The following is a 17614-nucleotide window of genomic DNA, read 5'->3' as shown; positions in this document are numbered from 1 at the left end:
ATGATCATCGACTGCCACAAGAAATCCCCCACCAGTAAGAAAAGAAAATGGCCAGACAAACTCCCTGGATGTCTATGGGCATATCGCACCACCAAAAGACGAGCAACCGAAAGGAGATGGCTATAAGCTTAAATCTGGCAGAGGAAAAGTGCAAGCAAACTATCACCTGCCTCGCAGCTTACCAACAGCAGTTCCTTTCTAGCTACAACAAAAGGGCCAAGATCCGATAGTTCCAGCCCAAAGATCTAGTCCTAAGAAAAGCCTTTATCATTGCCCACAAAGAAGGCTCCAATAAGATGGATCTCATCTGGGAAGGTCCGTACAAGATCAGCAGAATAGGCGGCAAGAGTAATTACACCATCGCCACCATAAAACGATAAAAAGATCGAAAAGTAGTGGAGTGCCTACAATCTGAAGAAGTACCATGTGTGACCTCCCACTACATCAAAGTCCGAAGACTCAAGAAGCTCGACGGGCACCACCTAATAAGTCGGGGACTATCCAGTTGTTATGCAGTTCATACCTTACATCTAAGTTCTCATTCATTTCACTCGTTTTTCAATGAGGAATTTAGAAGTAATCACAACTTGGCTTGGCTGCATACTTACAACAACTGATCACTCCAGCACTTCAAAAGAAGACTGCGCCCTTCTTAGGGACCCATCGCAGGAATTGCGCCCCCTCGAGGGACCAACCCTGCTCTCTAGTGCGTGAGGGTAAACTAATTACTCTCTAGTGCGAGAGGGTAAACCAATTCCCCGACACCCATATGGGTCAGCTCTCCAAGACGAGAGGATAAACTTTACACTCTGAATATCCAAACGTGGATGAGCCTGGCTGCCCTAGTATAACTAGATGCATGATGGTTTACGCCGGGATTCCTAGAAGTAGCCACAATGGTCTTTTTCAAGGCTTAGCTAACTAAAGGATTTTGGGTCTTTTAGCCTAATCCTCGAGGAACCAGGCCTTAAAGACGCCTTACAGACGGCTGCCCTGGAACCTTAAAGCTACTACCGAGTGCACTAAGGTAGCCTACGGATTCCGGAAGACTGCCTACGGCTTGCCCTTCGAGCAGTAAAGCCGCGTTAGACTTATACAACCGCATATTCTTGTGAAATGTTAAACAAGCTAGCGTGCATATACGAAGTTTTATCCACTGTCAACATGCTACATCGTTAATAAGCTTCACCTCTACCAAGCACGGAACAACCTACACCAAGTCCTAAAGTGTTGTGATACTTGCTACGCAACCTACGGAATTGGAGAAAGTCAAGGTTAACAGCCTATTGGTTACGCGAACTTGTCTGCTTCTGTAAGTAAGGCATCTGGCTGCCAACCCTATGGCTAACAACTTTGCAAAGTTCTACACCAACACCTACGGCTGCATAGGCTATGCGAGCTTGTCTGCTTATAAATAAGTAACATGCCTGCCACTGGTCTATCAAGTTTAAAGGTTAGGGCATGAACAAAAGAAGCGAAGATGAAGAAAAGTGAAGATAAACATGTTTATAAACAACTAGCAAAGGCCGAAGGAGTTCAAGAAAAACAAAGAAAATCCTAAAAGCTACCTAGAATACTACATTACAGCAGCTTAGACATCCCACGACTACTCGGTCTCCACACCTTCAGAAGCCGTAACACTCTTAGCAGCGGCATCATCCGGCGCTGCACTTCTGGCTGCCCCAGCTTGGGCACTAACTTATTCAACTACTTCACCAATGGAAGCCCCAAAAGTAAAAACAAGCAAGTCTTCCGGAGAAATAGAGAAGGTCTTGAAACCTTAAGCCCATCATTCTCACCCTTCAGCTGCTCATTCTTCTCAAGCAGACTAACACGGACGCGCTGCAGCTCATCCACTATCTTCTTAGCATAAGCAGCAATCAACTTTTCATCATTTGCATAAGTAGCAAAACGAAGCTCAGAAACTGCAAACTCAAGATCTTGAATCTAAGGTATTGTAACATTCAATCTCCTTCTATGCACTTTCATATTTAACTTGGATCACGTCAAGCCTAGTCTTCAAGTCAACGATCTCGTGGCGAGCGGTCTCAAGCTGCAAAGAAGTAGGGGCAGAAATATTAGACCCATTCAAAGCAACAAGCTCAGAATCCAACCTCTTGATCTCCTTGGCTGAAGAATAAGCTTCAGCTGCCATAATCTTCGCCACCTCATTGATATCCTTGCTATATATGCATCATAGCAAGCAGAGCAGTCCTTCTATATTGGGTATACATGTTTCGCAAAGGAACTTGGGCAAACAACCTTTTTACCGCTATCAACAAACTTGGCATAAACATCCATGACTTCAAGCAGATCTAGTTTTAAAAGCACACAGATCTCAGCAGCCTCCACAGAAGCAGGCTTAGTGAATCTCTCACAGCTGCCCACGCAAGCAGTATCTTCCTTCCTAACAGGCAAATCAGTCTCAGCAACAAAGGGAGTAGGCCTTAGCGCCACTTTAGCAGCAAAGTCCACCTTACCACTTTTCATAATAGCAAGTCTCTCCAAAGGTGAACCAGACTTGGCTCCTAACGAACATCTTGGTACAGACTTTGGCACTAGGGACATGATAAAACCTTTACGCTGAGCAATCTTATCAACAATTGCACTAGCCATTCTTAACATGGAAGACGCCACATGCTCAGATCTAGCAGCCTCATTTTTCTTATTGGAAGAAGTCATGCCAATCACAGGCTTCTCGATAGCAGACAGATCATCATGAGCAGCGGAGGAAGTCTTCAATTTTTTCTCAACCGACATCTCTTGAGTACGCGAGGAAGATCTCTTCTTTCCACCTTTATTCATAGTAAGCTCTACGACAACGATCAGATGAGCCAATGCATCCGCCTTGATCCCCTTTACCTCCTTTTTGGGAGCAGTCCACCTTACTTTCTGCGAAGAGAACTAAGTAGCCAACGTCATTCATGGTACTCAGCAGATGAGATCAACCCAGCATTCTAGCAGACAGAAGGCCTGCATGCCCAGCATTCCAGCAACCCATGAGGCCCACGACTTCCTCATTTCTTTTAGTCGCCAGCCTGGCCTGAGTAAGGTTCAAGAGCCCAAATGACATGAGCCATGTGGCTAGCCTAGCACTGCGCCCCAGCGCCACAATCTGCAGCCCCGACCGCATAAGTTGCCTTTGGCTTTAGCCAAGCCAAACAACCCAAGTAGTGGCCCCTGCCACGGCGCCTCCTTGGCCCATGCCGAGCTGACTCCTGGCCCCTACTAGTCGACGTGCCACACCACCCCGACGGCTGCCCTGCAATAGCACTATCCAAGAAGAAGACAAGAAAAAATTAAATTTTTCTTACATCGGTGCGGCACGGAGAAGACGAAGAAATCAACGAAATACGGTTCTTTGCGCGGGCAAGATGTAGAAGATTGCTAGAGGAGGGGGAACAAATATCCTCTAAGCTCTCTCTCTCTCTTGTAGGGTAGAATAAATCGCTCTCCAAAGTTGATTTAATAGCCCACTTAAGGTGGACTTAAATAGGCTTTGAGAGAAATTTATTTCCTTTTCTTAGAAGGACCTAATTTCCTATTAAAAGAGAGAATCAACAACAAAATAGGAAGCAATTCAGAGTTTCCTAAAGCGAGAAAATGTCTACACCTGTTGCCCTTTCCTGCGAGCAGCCTAACAGGTGTGGGGGCATTTGTGGAGCCAAAAATAATCACAAAGCGACACGTGAATTCTTGGGTAAAAGAGGACAAAAATACCTTTGAGGCATACTAGGATTCCTACACGCGAGCAGCGGGCAATCATCCCCAAATCAAGTTAAAAGTGCCAAAAAAGGTAACAAATTCAAAGTTATCTCATCCATCCTCATCTTAGGTAATTACTTCATAACCTATAAATTATTTCATATAAACAGAGATTAATGGGCTAATTAATGGATTAATTCCTAATTAATCAATTAATCAATTAATCACCAATTTAATCACCCATTATATCAAATAAGTCACCCAAATTAATCCCAAAAGCTAGTTAAAACCAGCCACCTCCCTTTGCTCCTTACCTTTCTTATTTTCTCCACTTCATTACCCAAATAAACTTAGTCATTCAATTTGATAACCCCCCCCCCCCATTTATTTCTTTCATATTTAATTAGCCAATAAATTGGCTAATTAAACCACAAATTCAACAAAAAATCCACAAGTTGGCCGGCCACTTTCTCTCCTAAGTGGACCGGCCTAGCCCTATAAATAGGCTCTCATTTTCACCAAACACTCATTCCGACACTTTGGCAAAAATCCCAAAATTCTCTAAGCACTCTTTCTCTCTAAATTCTAACTTTGGCATCGAAGGTTCTTCAGCCAAAGCCCCCCCATTCATCGTGGACGCGTGAGGCTCTTGGCCTTAACCCAATGTGTTAATTGTTTTGTAGGTGCAAAATTGTCCAAGATCAAGGAGAAAGAAATTTGCATCCACAGATATGGTGTACCTTAGAGGAATGTTGCACATCTCAAAGCTGGAAAATGCAATGAATACAGAGGAGGCCAACTTGAAAGGGAAATAAATGATTCAGAAAGTGGTTTATAATTTTTTTATTATTAATATATTTTTTGTCGGTTTTATCCGACAGAGAATGCTTTTATTTATTTATTATTAATAAATTCTCTGTCGGTTATATCCGACACAAGTTATGTCGATTTTATCCGACAGAGAATACTTTTATTTATTCATTATTAATATATTCCATGTCGGTTATATCCGACACAATTTCTGTTAGTTTTAGAGTATTTTCTGTCAGAAAATTCATTTCCTGATGCTGGCAATTCCGTCGCTTATTATATCCGTCATTGTGTCCATTTTCTGTCGGATTTTGCTTAATATCTGACAGTAATATACGTTTCTTGTTGGTTATCATAGTGACACTAATAAAGAGTTTCGTAGTAGTGTTTTGTCTTGAGACTTGCCCTTTCTTTTCTCTAAATGAAATTCTCAATATTCTTTGACAATGGTGTGTTGCTAAGTTTCCAAATGCTTAGATTCTACTGTATGTGTAAGGTGATCTTCGTTGTGACTTGATGCATGGCATCTTGAGATTCATTAAAGTTAATTTTGTTACATTAGATATCCCTGGTTTTTTCTTCGAACCTTGAACTGAAATGCTTACGCTAAGTAGTTAAGCAAAAAGTAGCATAGTATGAAATGCTGGATAACAAGATAGGTTTCAGTTTGGTGTGGGATTTTGCTTCTTTAGAAACCATTTTTGTTCATAAGTGCTATTGAATGGCTGATTTGATATTGTTGTGCTTTGAAAAAAATAGAGTATATTTAGTAATTCGCCTTCATTTGTTAAGAAAATTAAATTAAAAGCACTTCTAGTATTATACCATTTTTTGTCATTTCACACAGTCATAGCTATTTTATATAAAAGTTTACCAAACACTATAATACTGCTTTTTTTTCTTTTCAAAAGCACTTTTACAAAAAAGTTTACCAAACACTCTGCTACTTTATTTCACAACTGCTTATTCTCACAGCACAGCAGAAATAATTTTTTTTCAAAGCACAACAATACCAAACCAACATAGTTCGGTACTAAAATTATACATAATGTGCCAAACACCATATTCGATGAGTAATATATAGCATGCCAAATAAGGCCAATGTGGGCAATTAAAGTGATTTAAGTGCTTAGTTTTCAAGAAATTTGCCATGGACATCAAAGTTAAAAGTGACAGCATTTCTTTTATCTCTACAATCTCTTCAAAAGAAGCTTAAAAATGAAAGCATTTATTCTCACCAAACTTGTTCATTGTTTGTAAGAATAAATTCTTTCTTTTTCATCGTTTGAAAATACGACCTAATAAATTATGTTGGTAAACTGTTTGGCTAAGATTTGGTCCCAACAAATCTAAAAACGTGGTTTGTCACTTGTGGAGTTCCAACTTCCAATCACAAAGAGGCAAAATCTCTTTTTTTTTTAGGTATTTTTTAAACAACGTTATATTTACATTAAGAAGTGAAGAGTTTAAATTACATTATGCAATAGCCAGCCTTATTATTGAACTCATCACCTACGAAAGTCAAAGTTTCACCAGTATTTATATGTGAAGATAAATAAACCGTAAAACTAAGTGATGATTTTAGGGTAATAAAAAGGAATAAGAAAGTGTATTTGAGGCCCCACGCCAGGTAGCAATTGGGACAGAAATGGAAGAGCAATCTTTAATTTGGTTGCGACACGTAGGCAGACTGAAAAAAAAAAGAGAGAATATATGATGACTTGTCCTTGACTTGTCTTGCACGCCAGGTTTTGATTCCATCCCTCTATCACTCATTCATGTCACATGCCTTGCCAGCCCCTAGCCTTTGCCGTTTTGATCAGACCTACCTACTCTTTTCTCATGGCAGACCAAAAGGTCACCAACGACAAAACTACAGTAATCTTTCTCCCCCATAATTGGGAGAAGCAGCACAAATTTTGCCAATTGGCTACGATAATACTTAATACTATCACTATGTGACGTCATTACAACATATATCTGATCGTTAGATGTTGATAATATCAAGTATTTGTAAGTATTTTAGTCAAATTTCAACGTTGACGTCATTTGTAAAGTTCCAACTGCATTATGTACAATGCTAATTGTATGGTAGATCTTCGATATTACTTCAAATTCAGAAGTGGAAAAAATGAGGGGGACTATATATATCAAATGACCTCGTTTAATGAGTGATAGCTATTTGTTGTATTGTCTAACCTAAAGCTAGATTTTTTCTAACCATTTGGTCATTTTTCTAACAAAAAATGTCTTGATGTTCAACCCCTTGTTCGACCCTATGTTCAACCTTTATTCTATCGTTCTAATATAAATATAATATGTTTGACTCTTTACTCGACGTAGTATTCGAGTTTGTAACATGTCGAAAGGATCATGATAAGAGTTTGGTAAACTTGAATCAAAATGGTTTGTAGGTGGTTATATTGAAGTCATTTCGTACATTTCTCAACCAAAAGGTTAAAAATATGTAAGATTGAAAATTGCACCGCAGCCACCCGCAGAGAAAAAATAAGTACATGTTTCTTAGTGGCAACAACTAACAAGCAATCATCACAAACTTTTGCATGCTCCGTTTATAGTTTATTTGTTGAATCATGTGTCTAAAGGGAACCACCCCACCAATCATAAATTTAAAACATATAGTGGCCCCTACACCCCCTTTCACATTATGGATGGAGGTCTTAGTCACAAGCAAGGTCTAAAATATCGATATTATTCCGATATTTTTATCGAAATTTCCGTGTTTTTAGACTACTGATATTTCCGATATCATCGATATTTTCGACCTTGATAGGAACTCTATGTGGTACTAAATCACTCATGTATTTTACCATGCAATGTATAAAGTGTAAAATATTGTACTAATTCATTATATATAAATGATTATGGTGTGTTTAAACTTTTTTCATTAATTACTACATATTTTCTACACTCACAATGTTTGTCAGCTCGCTATATAATCAACTTAAATCAGTTAAATCCATCATGCAATGCATTTCCTTCCAATTTTTTGTGATAAACTAATAGATAATTGACTAAATAAACATCCTGCAAAGTTTCAATAAAAATTTCCAAGTTTTTCTTACAATTTCCGTGGTTTTTATTCAATTTTTATCGATATCGATAATATCCCGATATTTCCATTGAAATTTTCATGTTTTTGGACTACCGATATTTCCGATATCATCGATATTTTAGACCTTGATCACAAGAAAGAAACAACTAATTTCCTTCTCGGACCTTGCACTGCTTATGGTAAAGTGTGCACGATTTGCGGTTAAGCCACACAACAAGCTAATTATATTAAACTCGTACCGAATTTGTTATCTGTAAGAATCGAACTTAAAATCTTTAAAAAATATTATTAAATCGTAATATTAAGTGACGGATAACAATTTTTTCTTGAGTTGCAACGAACTTTATCCGACACTAATTTCCTTTTAGGGTTGAGAGTCAGATGGTTTTGGTGATCCGTCTTCAACCAAATTAATGCACCTTTTATGTAATGGCAATTTGGCAAGCCAACCACTAATTGCAATTCCAACCACAATCTTGGATTTGGATCATTTGGTTCGACTTGTGGAGCCCATGCTTCAAACTCTTTTCATGACTCCGATGATCAATGCTTCATCTCACGCATTCTACGATCTACACACATCGCATTCGCATGCTTGCTTTTCTTCTCTTTTTATCATTTCTTTCTTGTCTTGCTCAATAATTGAGTCCTAACACATCATTTTACACGCTTTAACACATTTATTGAATTGTGCAACCAATTAATGTGTATGCGAACCATATATATGGTATCACACAATATGACCCTAGAAATTGAATATAAAATGATAAGTTTAGCCTAGGGTTGTAAATTGAAATGAAAGAGCTCGAGCTTGTGTCGGGTTCGGCTCAAGAAGGAAACAAGACAAGCTTAGTTTTACTCGATTAGGAAACAAATCAAGCTTGGACATTGATTCCTTCAGCTCATAAACTTCGTGAATAGTTTGTATTTTTTCATGTTACAATTTGAACTAGATTGTAGACTTAAAGATTGTACGGAAAGAAGATCATGTTTGAGATATTTTAGTTTTTAATTTATTTTTTTGTTAGAGATACAAGATAAAATAAAAACTAAAATTCCATCTGTAGACTGTTAGTACTTGGAACTTGACACCTCATATGTAAAAGAAATACCACTAATTTAAATGGTTATCGAGAGAGGATAAATTCGAACCCAGATACCTAAAAGAAACCAGTCAACTCGAAGAAATATGACTACATTTACGTCCATAAACAACGGAAAGTGGGATTATTACTTGGGTGGGTGGGGGCGAAACAGACTCTCCAGAGAGACATGCGATGTGAGGTATGATTGTGTTAGCATATGACGCGTGACAGCAGATCCCAACCTTCTCTCATCAAACGGACTTGGCGTGTCACTGAAACCACTGCATAAAGCCACGGCAGTCACTCGGGATTCTCTCTCTCTCCTCCTCACCCTTACTAAATACACCACCATCATCCTCTCTCACCTCAACCTAGAGAGAGAGCAGAAAAGAAAAGCAGAAGCTGAAGAAGAAGCGCTTCTGAGGAGACAAGCCAGCAATGTCGGTTCTTTGTTCCCTCGTTGATTCAAATTTTTTTTTATTTTTTTTATTAATTTGTTTTGGTTTTAGCTTTCTCTGATCCGTTTGATACATGCCATCTCATTTTCCGTCGCATTTTCTCGGTTTTCTCTGCTGTCCGGCTTGGTTTTTGCTTGATTTGGTGTGATTAGGGAGCTCTTTGAGATCAATGCCGTCTAATTAGGTAGATTTGGCGGCATTCCTTTTGCGTTTGGTTGCTGAGAAAGTTGATAGGGAAGTACAGGAAATGCGATGATATTATTATTATTATTATTTCTAATTTTTCGGCGTTTGGATCAAATTATTAGTGATTTTATTTCTTAATTTGTTTCTGTTTCGTAATTAGGAGTTTGTTTCTAGCTAATCTGTAAATTAAAACAATCTGGTTGGAATCGGCAGTTTACATTTAGTTGTGGTAATAATGATGCCTTGGTTTTGATAGCGATTCGTTTAGTTTTAGCCATTTGTTTTGTGTCTGTTTGAACGAAAAACTATTCCATTAGAGAGTTAACCATAAGGAAAATTTTGGCGATAATGACGGGAGGCTCCCTAATTAAGTACAAGCAAACTGTATATGTATTCATTGTTAGTAATTTCACAAATCTGCTTAGATCTACCAATGCCGGTTGAAGTATGAAGCTAAGGGAAGCTATATGAATTTGGAACAACTTCGATTTCATTGTTTCAGCAATGTTGCATTCTTAAACTCTTGATTTATGTGCTCTGTCTGTTAATTCGCAGCTCGATTTTTCTCTTGGGTGATTTTTTTATTGTTTGTTTTGATTTGCAGGAATTTCTGAAAGTGAGAAACTGATTGCATTTTTCGGTTGCCTGTCTGGGATTATTTTATATGATATTGGGTGCTAGAATTTGTCGAAAGATCAGGTTTACATCTCTCCCGATACTTTTTATTTGGAACCTTATGGTCTCTTCTTCAGTGTAAAATATTCATTTCTTGTATTGTCTTTGTGCCCTTTAGATTCCTCGTCTGTCTTGCGGTTGCTGAAAATGAGTTGGAACCCACACATGGAGGTTCATTACACCTACACCAACTGTCCTTATAGCTCAGCGGGTAGCTTTATGGAGTATTTTGAGGGTCTTACCTATGAACATGTGAACTTTATTTTTTCAGGCGATTCGCATGCTCAGGTACTTTACCTTAAATATCTGCACAAAGGTTTTCTTTTCAACCACCAATCATGGTGATTTGTTTAGTTTGTCTTTAATTATTATGTTTCCAAAATTTAGATCTGTAGGATTGTTGTACATCATTGGAAAGAAGTTTATATGGGTTTCCATAGTAGGATTGCTCAAAAGTCATAACTAGGGAGTTTTTGTGTAATTTTATACCATCGTACCCAGTGCACAAGGCTCCCGCTTTACGCAGGGTCTGGGAGAGGTGAATGTCGGCTAGCCTTACCCCCATTTATGGAAAGGAGTTTATATGGGTTTCCATAGTAGGATTGCTCAAAAGTCATAACTAGGGAGTTTTTGTGTAATTTTATACCATCAATAATGCAAATTTTGAACCTTGGAATGTTTATCTGTATTTTCATTTATTTAAATTTCTTTCAATTTCAATTTCCTTCTCACATGTGTAGGAGAGTGCTTACCCAACAATGAATACAAATTATTACAAGTTTGGGTTGTCAGAACCTGGGAATATTACTTCATGCTATGATCTTGGGTTTGGTCATGCTTATGAGATCAATGGTCCTGACCCAAGAACTGGGGAACAAAGAAGGCATTTGCAGAGCGCTTCAACAATGACTAATGAACACAATGTGGCTGTGAACTCAGAATGGGAAGGAAATGTGAATACTTCTACACGCCACAATCCCAGAGAATGTAAGTTAGTAGTGTTGCTTTTCTCCTTTCTTCTCTTGGGGTGGGGATGGATGCTGCAGGTGGTGAGGAGTTTCATGATTATGCTCTGCGGTTTTCTCTTTTCTGTAAGAAGCCGTGAAGACTGGTAAAATTATTATTTTGAACAAATAAGTGACCATGTATGTTCACTGGCAATAGAGTTTCCACAGTTTATGGAAAGTCTAATAGCGTTCTCTATTATTACTATTTTTCCTAAATTGTGGATTAAAACATTACCGGGCCTGGAGGGACCAGTGACATAGAGAATAAGTAATGTTAGTGGTGACTTATAGAGTTAGATGAATTATATAATACCTCTAGGGAAGAAGAAGATAAGAATTACGTGTTTGATTGGTATAAAGTTTGTCATTTTTCGTATTGTTGCCTAAAGGTAGAGTAGCACCACTGATTGTTACCCCGTGACTGTTTATTATAAACTTACAATGTTTAAGGACTGTGTACTACAGACATGTTTCCAACCAAAGTTGTTGGTTTGGCTGCTATTTACTCCTCCATTTCTATCCTCTTTGCTCCCAATGTCATATGGTCTGTTCCAAGTCACTTCTATATATTTGAGACTCAAATATTTTCTATCAATCTAAGTATCATCCTTTACATTTCAGGCCCACGGAGACATCAAAATTCCGATGATTACCAGGTATTTATTTCTCCATACTCTGGGTCTTTCTCTAAATGTATGTATATACATATAACCACGAATGCATTCATGTATGCGTATGTGCAACAAATGTGCACACGGGCACCTATATTGAAGGCTGAGTAGAATTGATTGGCTTAACATGAATGGAAGTGTTAGATGAGTAAATCATCACAGCCTTGGCCGGCCTTTTCCTGGTTTCCAGTGATAACTTCAAAATTACCTTTACCAAAGCTTTTATACCTGGAATTTTTCTCTACATCATTATCATTTTCAAACTTTTTATGTGAAACAAAATGAGCTCAATAGATTACTAAGTTGGAGCATTTTCTGTGAAATATGCAGGTTATTTGGCAAGACAACATTGATCCTGACATCATGAGTTACGAGGTTAGAGCTAATTGCACTTCTCCTCTTGAGAATTTGGATAACACAATTATATTATAATTTCAAGTAATCTGTCTTATTTTTTGAATTGTTGTTTAACATTTCTCTGGATTAGGTATTGTTTAGATTTTATGATAACAAATGGATACGCTAGCCATGGTTTATACTGGAACAAATTCAATCTACCACCCTAGCTTTGGAAATTTAAATTGTGTTTTGTGTATGTTTTCTTGGTGGTACAGATTTACTTCATTTTAAGGAGGATTGTTTGTGTGCTAAACAATCATTGCACGGCTCCTTTTGTAATTTCTGTTCTTAATGAGGAGATTCTTGCAAATTTCTTAAGTCTCTGACTTTCACTTGTCGATGTGACTTTGGATCTGGCTATAGAGTTGTATTCATGGTGGGGACCCTACTATATAATCGTTAGTGAGTGAATCTCTGAAGTAGAACAATGTTCTCGAGTTGTGATGGTAGTTTTAGTAGTTGTATGTCTGTAATGTCGTGTCGTATGGGAACATCTAGTGCTTACTAAAAACCTTTTATTTGCATGCTTATGATTTTGCTTCTTAACATATATTTGGTATAATGTTACTGACAATGTTCTTTACGTTCAGGAATTACTTGAGTTAGGTGAGACAGTTGGCACTCAAAATCGAGGTCTCTCCCAAGATCAGATCTCCTTGCTTCCAATCTCGAAGTACAAATGCAGCTTTTTCTCGAGAAAGAAATCACGAGACGAGAGGTATACATTGCCCTTATTTGTTGTTCGTTTGATAAAATGTGATTACTCTCTCTCTCTCTGAAGTCCTGTTTTATGGAATCTCTTTTGGTTAAACATAGAAGTGGGAAGTTTATTATCTACTGATTTTTGCAAGAACAACTTTTTCCCTTGCTCAAATCTCAATGTCCTGGATTGTGCTGTTTACATTAGTAGGGTGTTCTGTGGAGAACATATAGAACATTGATTACTTGGGGAGTGAAGGTAGGTATTGTAGCAGGTTGTATGATTTTATGAGTCTCGAATGGTTCTCTTTGCACAAGGATATAAAATGTTGGATCATTTTTCAGTAGGATGTTGAAGTAAACTTTGGGCATGACTTTAGATTTTTCATGTATTGGCACTGTGGAGCGTAAAAGTAGGGATTGGATTTTAGCTCTTCAGCTGCATACTTCAGTGACCTACTTGGGTCTTATGCAATTTTGTGGTTTGCTTTGAAAAATATACAGAGACGACAATATTGGATGGGATAGAATTTTGGTAAATTTAGTGGTTTCAAATTGATGAATACTCATAATTACATATTGGTGAGTAATTTTTTCAATTTAGTTCCCATCCCCTATTAGAAGTTATTGGGATCTTTCTGTGCTTCCTACCGAGAGGCCTTTCATTTCATATGCCATCTGTTGATTGTAAAGGCCATCTATTGTATGAGCAGCTTTCCAAATGTACTTCATATTTACTTGTATTCCCCTTGTTGGATGTAGATGTGTGATTTGCCAGATGGAATATAAACGAGGGGACCGGCGGATTGCTCTACCGTGCAAACACCTCTATCATGCTGGTTGTGGGACCAGATGGCTTAGCATCAACAAGGCAAGCTGTTGTTAATTTTTTAAGGGGAATATATTGGTGTTTATAACCTATTGGAGTTGTATCAGCAATGCCTCAATTTTAGCTGACAAGTATTTCTTGTATCAGGCTTGCCCAATATGTTACACTGAGGTTTTTGGTGACGCGTCAAAGCGCGCAAAATAGGAGGCCTGATGTGCTTAAAGAGCCTCGAAAAAAATTTCTTCAAATTTGGTTAACAGAGGTGCATGTTTGCTTCTTTTCCACGTTGTTTGTAGAAGCATTGTCTTAGCTATTTTAATAAATGAGAATGTTACGAAGTGAAGGATTCCGATAATTAGATCGTGTTGCGGCTCTGTGAGGTGCATGATGTTTTCAATGAGTTTTATGCATTTGTCATATATATTAGCTTCACAAAGTGCTTGTAAATTCCAGAATCGACTCGTAACATCCGGTGATTTGGTAATGTTAAGCGATTAAGGTGGAGCACATAAATGATCCTGTAAATATGGAAGCTAGTTGCAGTAGGTATAGTTTCCCTTTTATTTCTGCATGCTACAACTTTTCATTTGTATTGTGTTGGGCAGCAACAATGTTTTGAGTTTTGCTCCATAGAATTGAATGTTATGCCAGGTATATGCCTACTCTCACACTGGATCCCGCCTCGCACTCGCAGGCACTCATGTTATGCTTATTTTACAACACGTTATCAGTACGAGAGTCTCTTTGGTATGTTTTGTTTTTGAATGCGTTTAGAAAGTTGTGCATTAATGTTCTTGATGGAAATGTGTAGAAATTTTGGACAAGAGTATGTAGCATGTATAAAAGAGTAGCTTCCAGAAAACCTTGCTTGGATTAGACCACATGAGAAACTGCACTGAAGGAAAAAAAGACATACACGTAAAACTCAACCAACAAGGAATGAGAACGTACAAGAAGGAAATGTGGAATCTGTACTTGTGGTAAAGAGTCCGACATGCTCAAAGATATGATTTAGGAATCACCGGTCAAAGTGTTTGAATATGATTAAGAGTTTCGATCATATTCATGTGAATAATATGGACTTGAGAATTCACATTAGAGGATCGACACGGGTTTGTTTAGTGCACTAGTAACGTGGTTAAGAGTAATGAATTATAAAGAGATTGTATTGCACTGCATTTCCAACTAAATAGATTATGTATCATTTTTCTTAGCTTAGGTAACCATGATATAGTACGAGGTGTTGCTCATAGCTTGTGGGAGCCATGCGAATTAACCATAACCAATTATCATAAAATGGAGAATTATTAGTACTTTTAATACATAATCAATTAATAAGAATTTTAATTGCTCAAAACTCCGTAGCTAGAATCTAATGGATCACACAATCATAAGCTTAAGTTTGGAAAAATCAATGGAGATGATTAAATTAATTTATCCTTAACCCATTTACGGATGTTTTTTTTTTTGGTAAATTTGTTATAAAAAAAAGGTTTAGTAAATTAAAAGAGCATACAATGCTGAAATGGGCCTTAAATTAATTTTGGTTTTTTAGGCTGATTGGCTTGTATTTAAGTTGTACATAAGTCATGTACAACTTGCAACAAATTGAGTGGGCCTTTTGTTAACAACTGAAATTGGCCTTTTATTAACACCTTGTAACAACCTGTAACAAAAGGCCCAACTGAAATGGGCATTTTGTTAACAACTTGTAACAACTTGTAACATGACAACTTGTAACCAAAGGCCTATTTGGGCCTTTGGTTTTCTAGGCTGATTGGCTTGTATTTAAGTTGTCATGTAACATGACAACTTGTAACAAAAGGCACAAATAGGCCAATGACATGGCAAAATGCCCCGTCAATCATCAAACCAATGTAATTTTTTATTCTAACTTTGCCAAATTTTCAAAGTGTTTTCTGTTATGTGCTTCTTTAAGAAGTAAGGGTGATTACAGTTCCAATCAGTTCAGTTTTTTGTTGGAATTGAAAATTGAACAAAAATTATTGTTTAGGCTTCTTTTATCCAACTCGGCATGGGTTCAGTTCGTTTTTTATTTTTTTTTACCTAAATTTTTTTAATATATCAATCTGAAAATTGGTCATTTGGAACGAAAAGGAAGGAAACAAAATATAGGAAATATGGAGTGATTATTTGAAGATGGAGACACATATAGAGCTAGCAGAAGTAGAGGGAGCAAAGAAGATTAACAAAAATATGAGTTCTTTGTTTAACTATTCTCAGGGTGGAGTAACAACAAAAAAATAATAATAAATAAATAAAAACATAGCATAGTTGAATGGATTGTGTATCTTAGTGTTTGGGCCCCCGAAATCAAGGATTTGGGTCCAGATGAAACGAATCCTAGTGGAATTGCGATTGCTAAAGGATTAGATTTAGGTGTAACTCGGTTGAGTCCTAGATTAATTAGAAATTTTGACGGATCAGAATGAGTTTTGATAAGATTTGAATTATTCCAAGAATCAAAGACTAGATTCAGAATCTAGTACAAGTCGAAGAGGTCGAGACTAGGTAGAGATACAGTCTCGGCAAGAAAGGGGTTTGATGAGATAAGTGCTAAGGAATCATTGTCCTGATAAGGTTGTACCACTCAGCAAACTTGGTCATCACGAAATTAACCCTTATAAATAAAAGTGGTTTTACAACATAGAGAGGACCTCCAACTCAACACACAAACAAACACTCTACATAAAACCCTCTCATATTCTGAGAAAAAACACAAACTGCTTCACTAACCTCTGTAAGCACAAATTCAATTTGGTTGAACATCTTTGGAGATGTAGAATTAGTCAGTCTAGGAGTAACTTCAGTTTGGTTAAGCAACACTACTTCTATTTCGGTTGATTATTTATCCTAAGTCTCAGCTAACGAAGAGTCTTTGATTCTTTCACCGAAACAAGTCACTTCATCAATATACCCTGCGAAGTGAGGTGTTCTATAAGTAGTTGCTCATAAGTGCATTTTAGAGTTAAGCATTTAGACGACTAAACCACTTGTATCGTAAAACATTCATCTCCTTTTCATAAGTGCATTTCAGAATTCAACATTCAAACGACCAAACCACTTTTACCGTAAATACACTCACCTCCTTAGAGTATCTTCCGTCCCCACTGATGAGTCAATTTTATACTATATATTTTCCCTTATTCTTAGTATATTTTGACAAGATTTTGATGTTTTGTTATGTATTTTCAATGTAGGACGTGTGAATCCATTTTGACCATAAAGTAATCAAACGGTGAAATTTTTGAGTGGTTCTAATTATAGAGGGTTTGTGAGTATGTCAAGAAGGTTGTATCAAAATTTCATAATTTTATCCCCAAGCATCTGATTGTGGCAGATTGATTTGTGCCCAGCGCGCGGTGCTGGTAGATTGAGTTACAAAGTTTATTTGCGACTTTTGGGCTAGAAGATGATGGATTTGGACTTGGGCTCTTGTTGAAACTTGAAGAGGAGGTCCTTATCTTTAATTCAAGTTGTTTTAGGCCTATTTTGGAGCCTTGAAGGTCCAGAAACGTGGCTATTTCTCTGTTGGGCATATTTCCTAGTTTTTAAGTTATCCTTTAGCTATTATATTTCTTAGTTTTTAAAAATCATTTTCCACTAAGGATTTTAATTTGTAGTAGTATAAATAAGGCTTTTTAGCCATTAAAGTTCTATAGGCCACATTGAGAGAACTTAGTAAAGCTTTGGAGAATTTCAGACTTTTTACCTACAATGTGCTTTCAACCCTTTTTCTAGTTAATGACATCTTCTTTAATTTTTATTATGATTTTGCGTAACTAGTTCTTTTTCTCAGACGAGGCCATGAGCTTTAGAATGAATATGTGATTTTATTAATTTACTCATGAATGGATGCATGCTTGCTTTGAAATTGAGGAGGACTTCTTGTGATTAGTAATTATAAGTTCACTTAAGGCGAACATCATGCTCTTAAGGGTTGTATGGTTTTTCAAAGGGTTTTCACAAAGCTTAATGAGTCTTGCATGTGTA

At 37.3% G+C, this 17614-nt stretch overlaps 1 protein-coding gene across 1 annotated transcript; it reads left to right on the top strand.

Moving 5' to 3' along the window:
- The first annotated feature begins 8868 nt into the window (after positions 1-8868).
- Positions 8869-14113, top strand: LOC126615103 (E3 ubiquitin-protein ligase BIG BROTHER-like). Its single transcript, XM_050282843.1, has 9 exons — positions 8869-9116; positions 9925-10019; positions 10114-10283; positions 10736-10982; positions 11624-11658; positions 12004-12048; positions 12663-12790; positions 13534-13642; positions 13748-14113. Exons 3-9 carry the CDS (start codon positions 10143-10145, stop codon positions 13802-13804), a joined length of 762 nt encoding a protein of 253 aa, XP_050138800.1. The 5' UTR covers positions 8869-9116; positions 9925-10019; positions 10114-10142; the 3' UTR covers positions 13805-14113.
- The last annotated feature ends 3501 nt before the right edge of the window (positions 14114-17614 follow it).

The sequence above is a fragment of the Malus sylvestris genome, chromosome 3, assembly GCF_916048215.2.
Source record: "Malus sylvestris chromosome 3, drMalSylv7.2, whole genome shotgun sequence".
Taxonomy (NCBI): domain Eukaryota; kingdom Viridiplantae; phylum Streptophyta; class Magnoliopsida; order Rosales; family Rosaceae; genus Malus; species Malus sylvestris.
The sequence above is the reverse complement of the archived record's forward strand: the minus strand, read 5'-3'. Positions and strand labels throughout refer to the sequence as shown.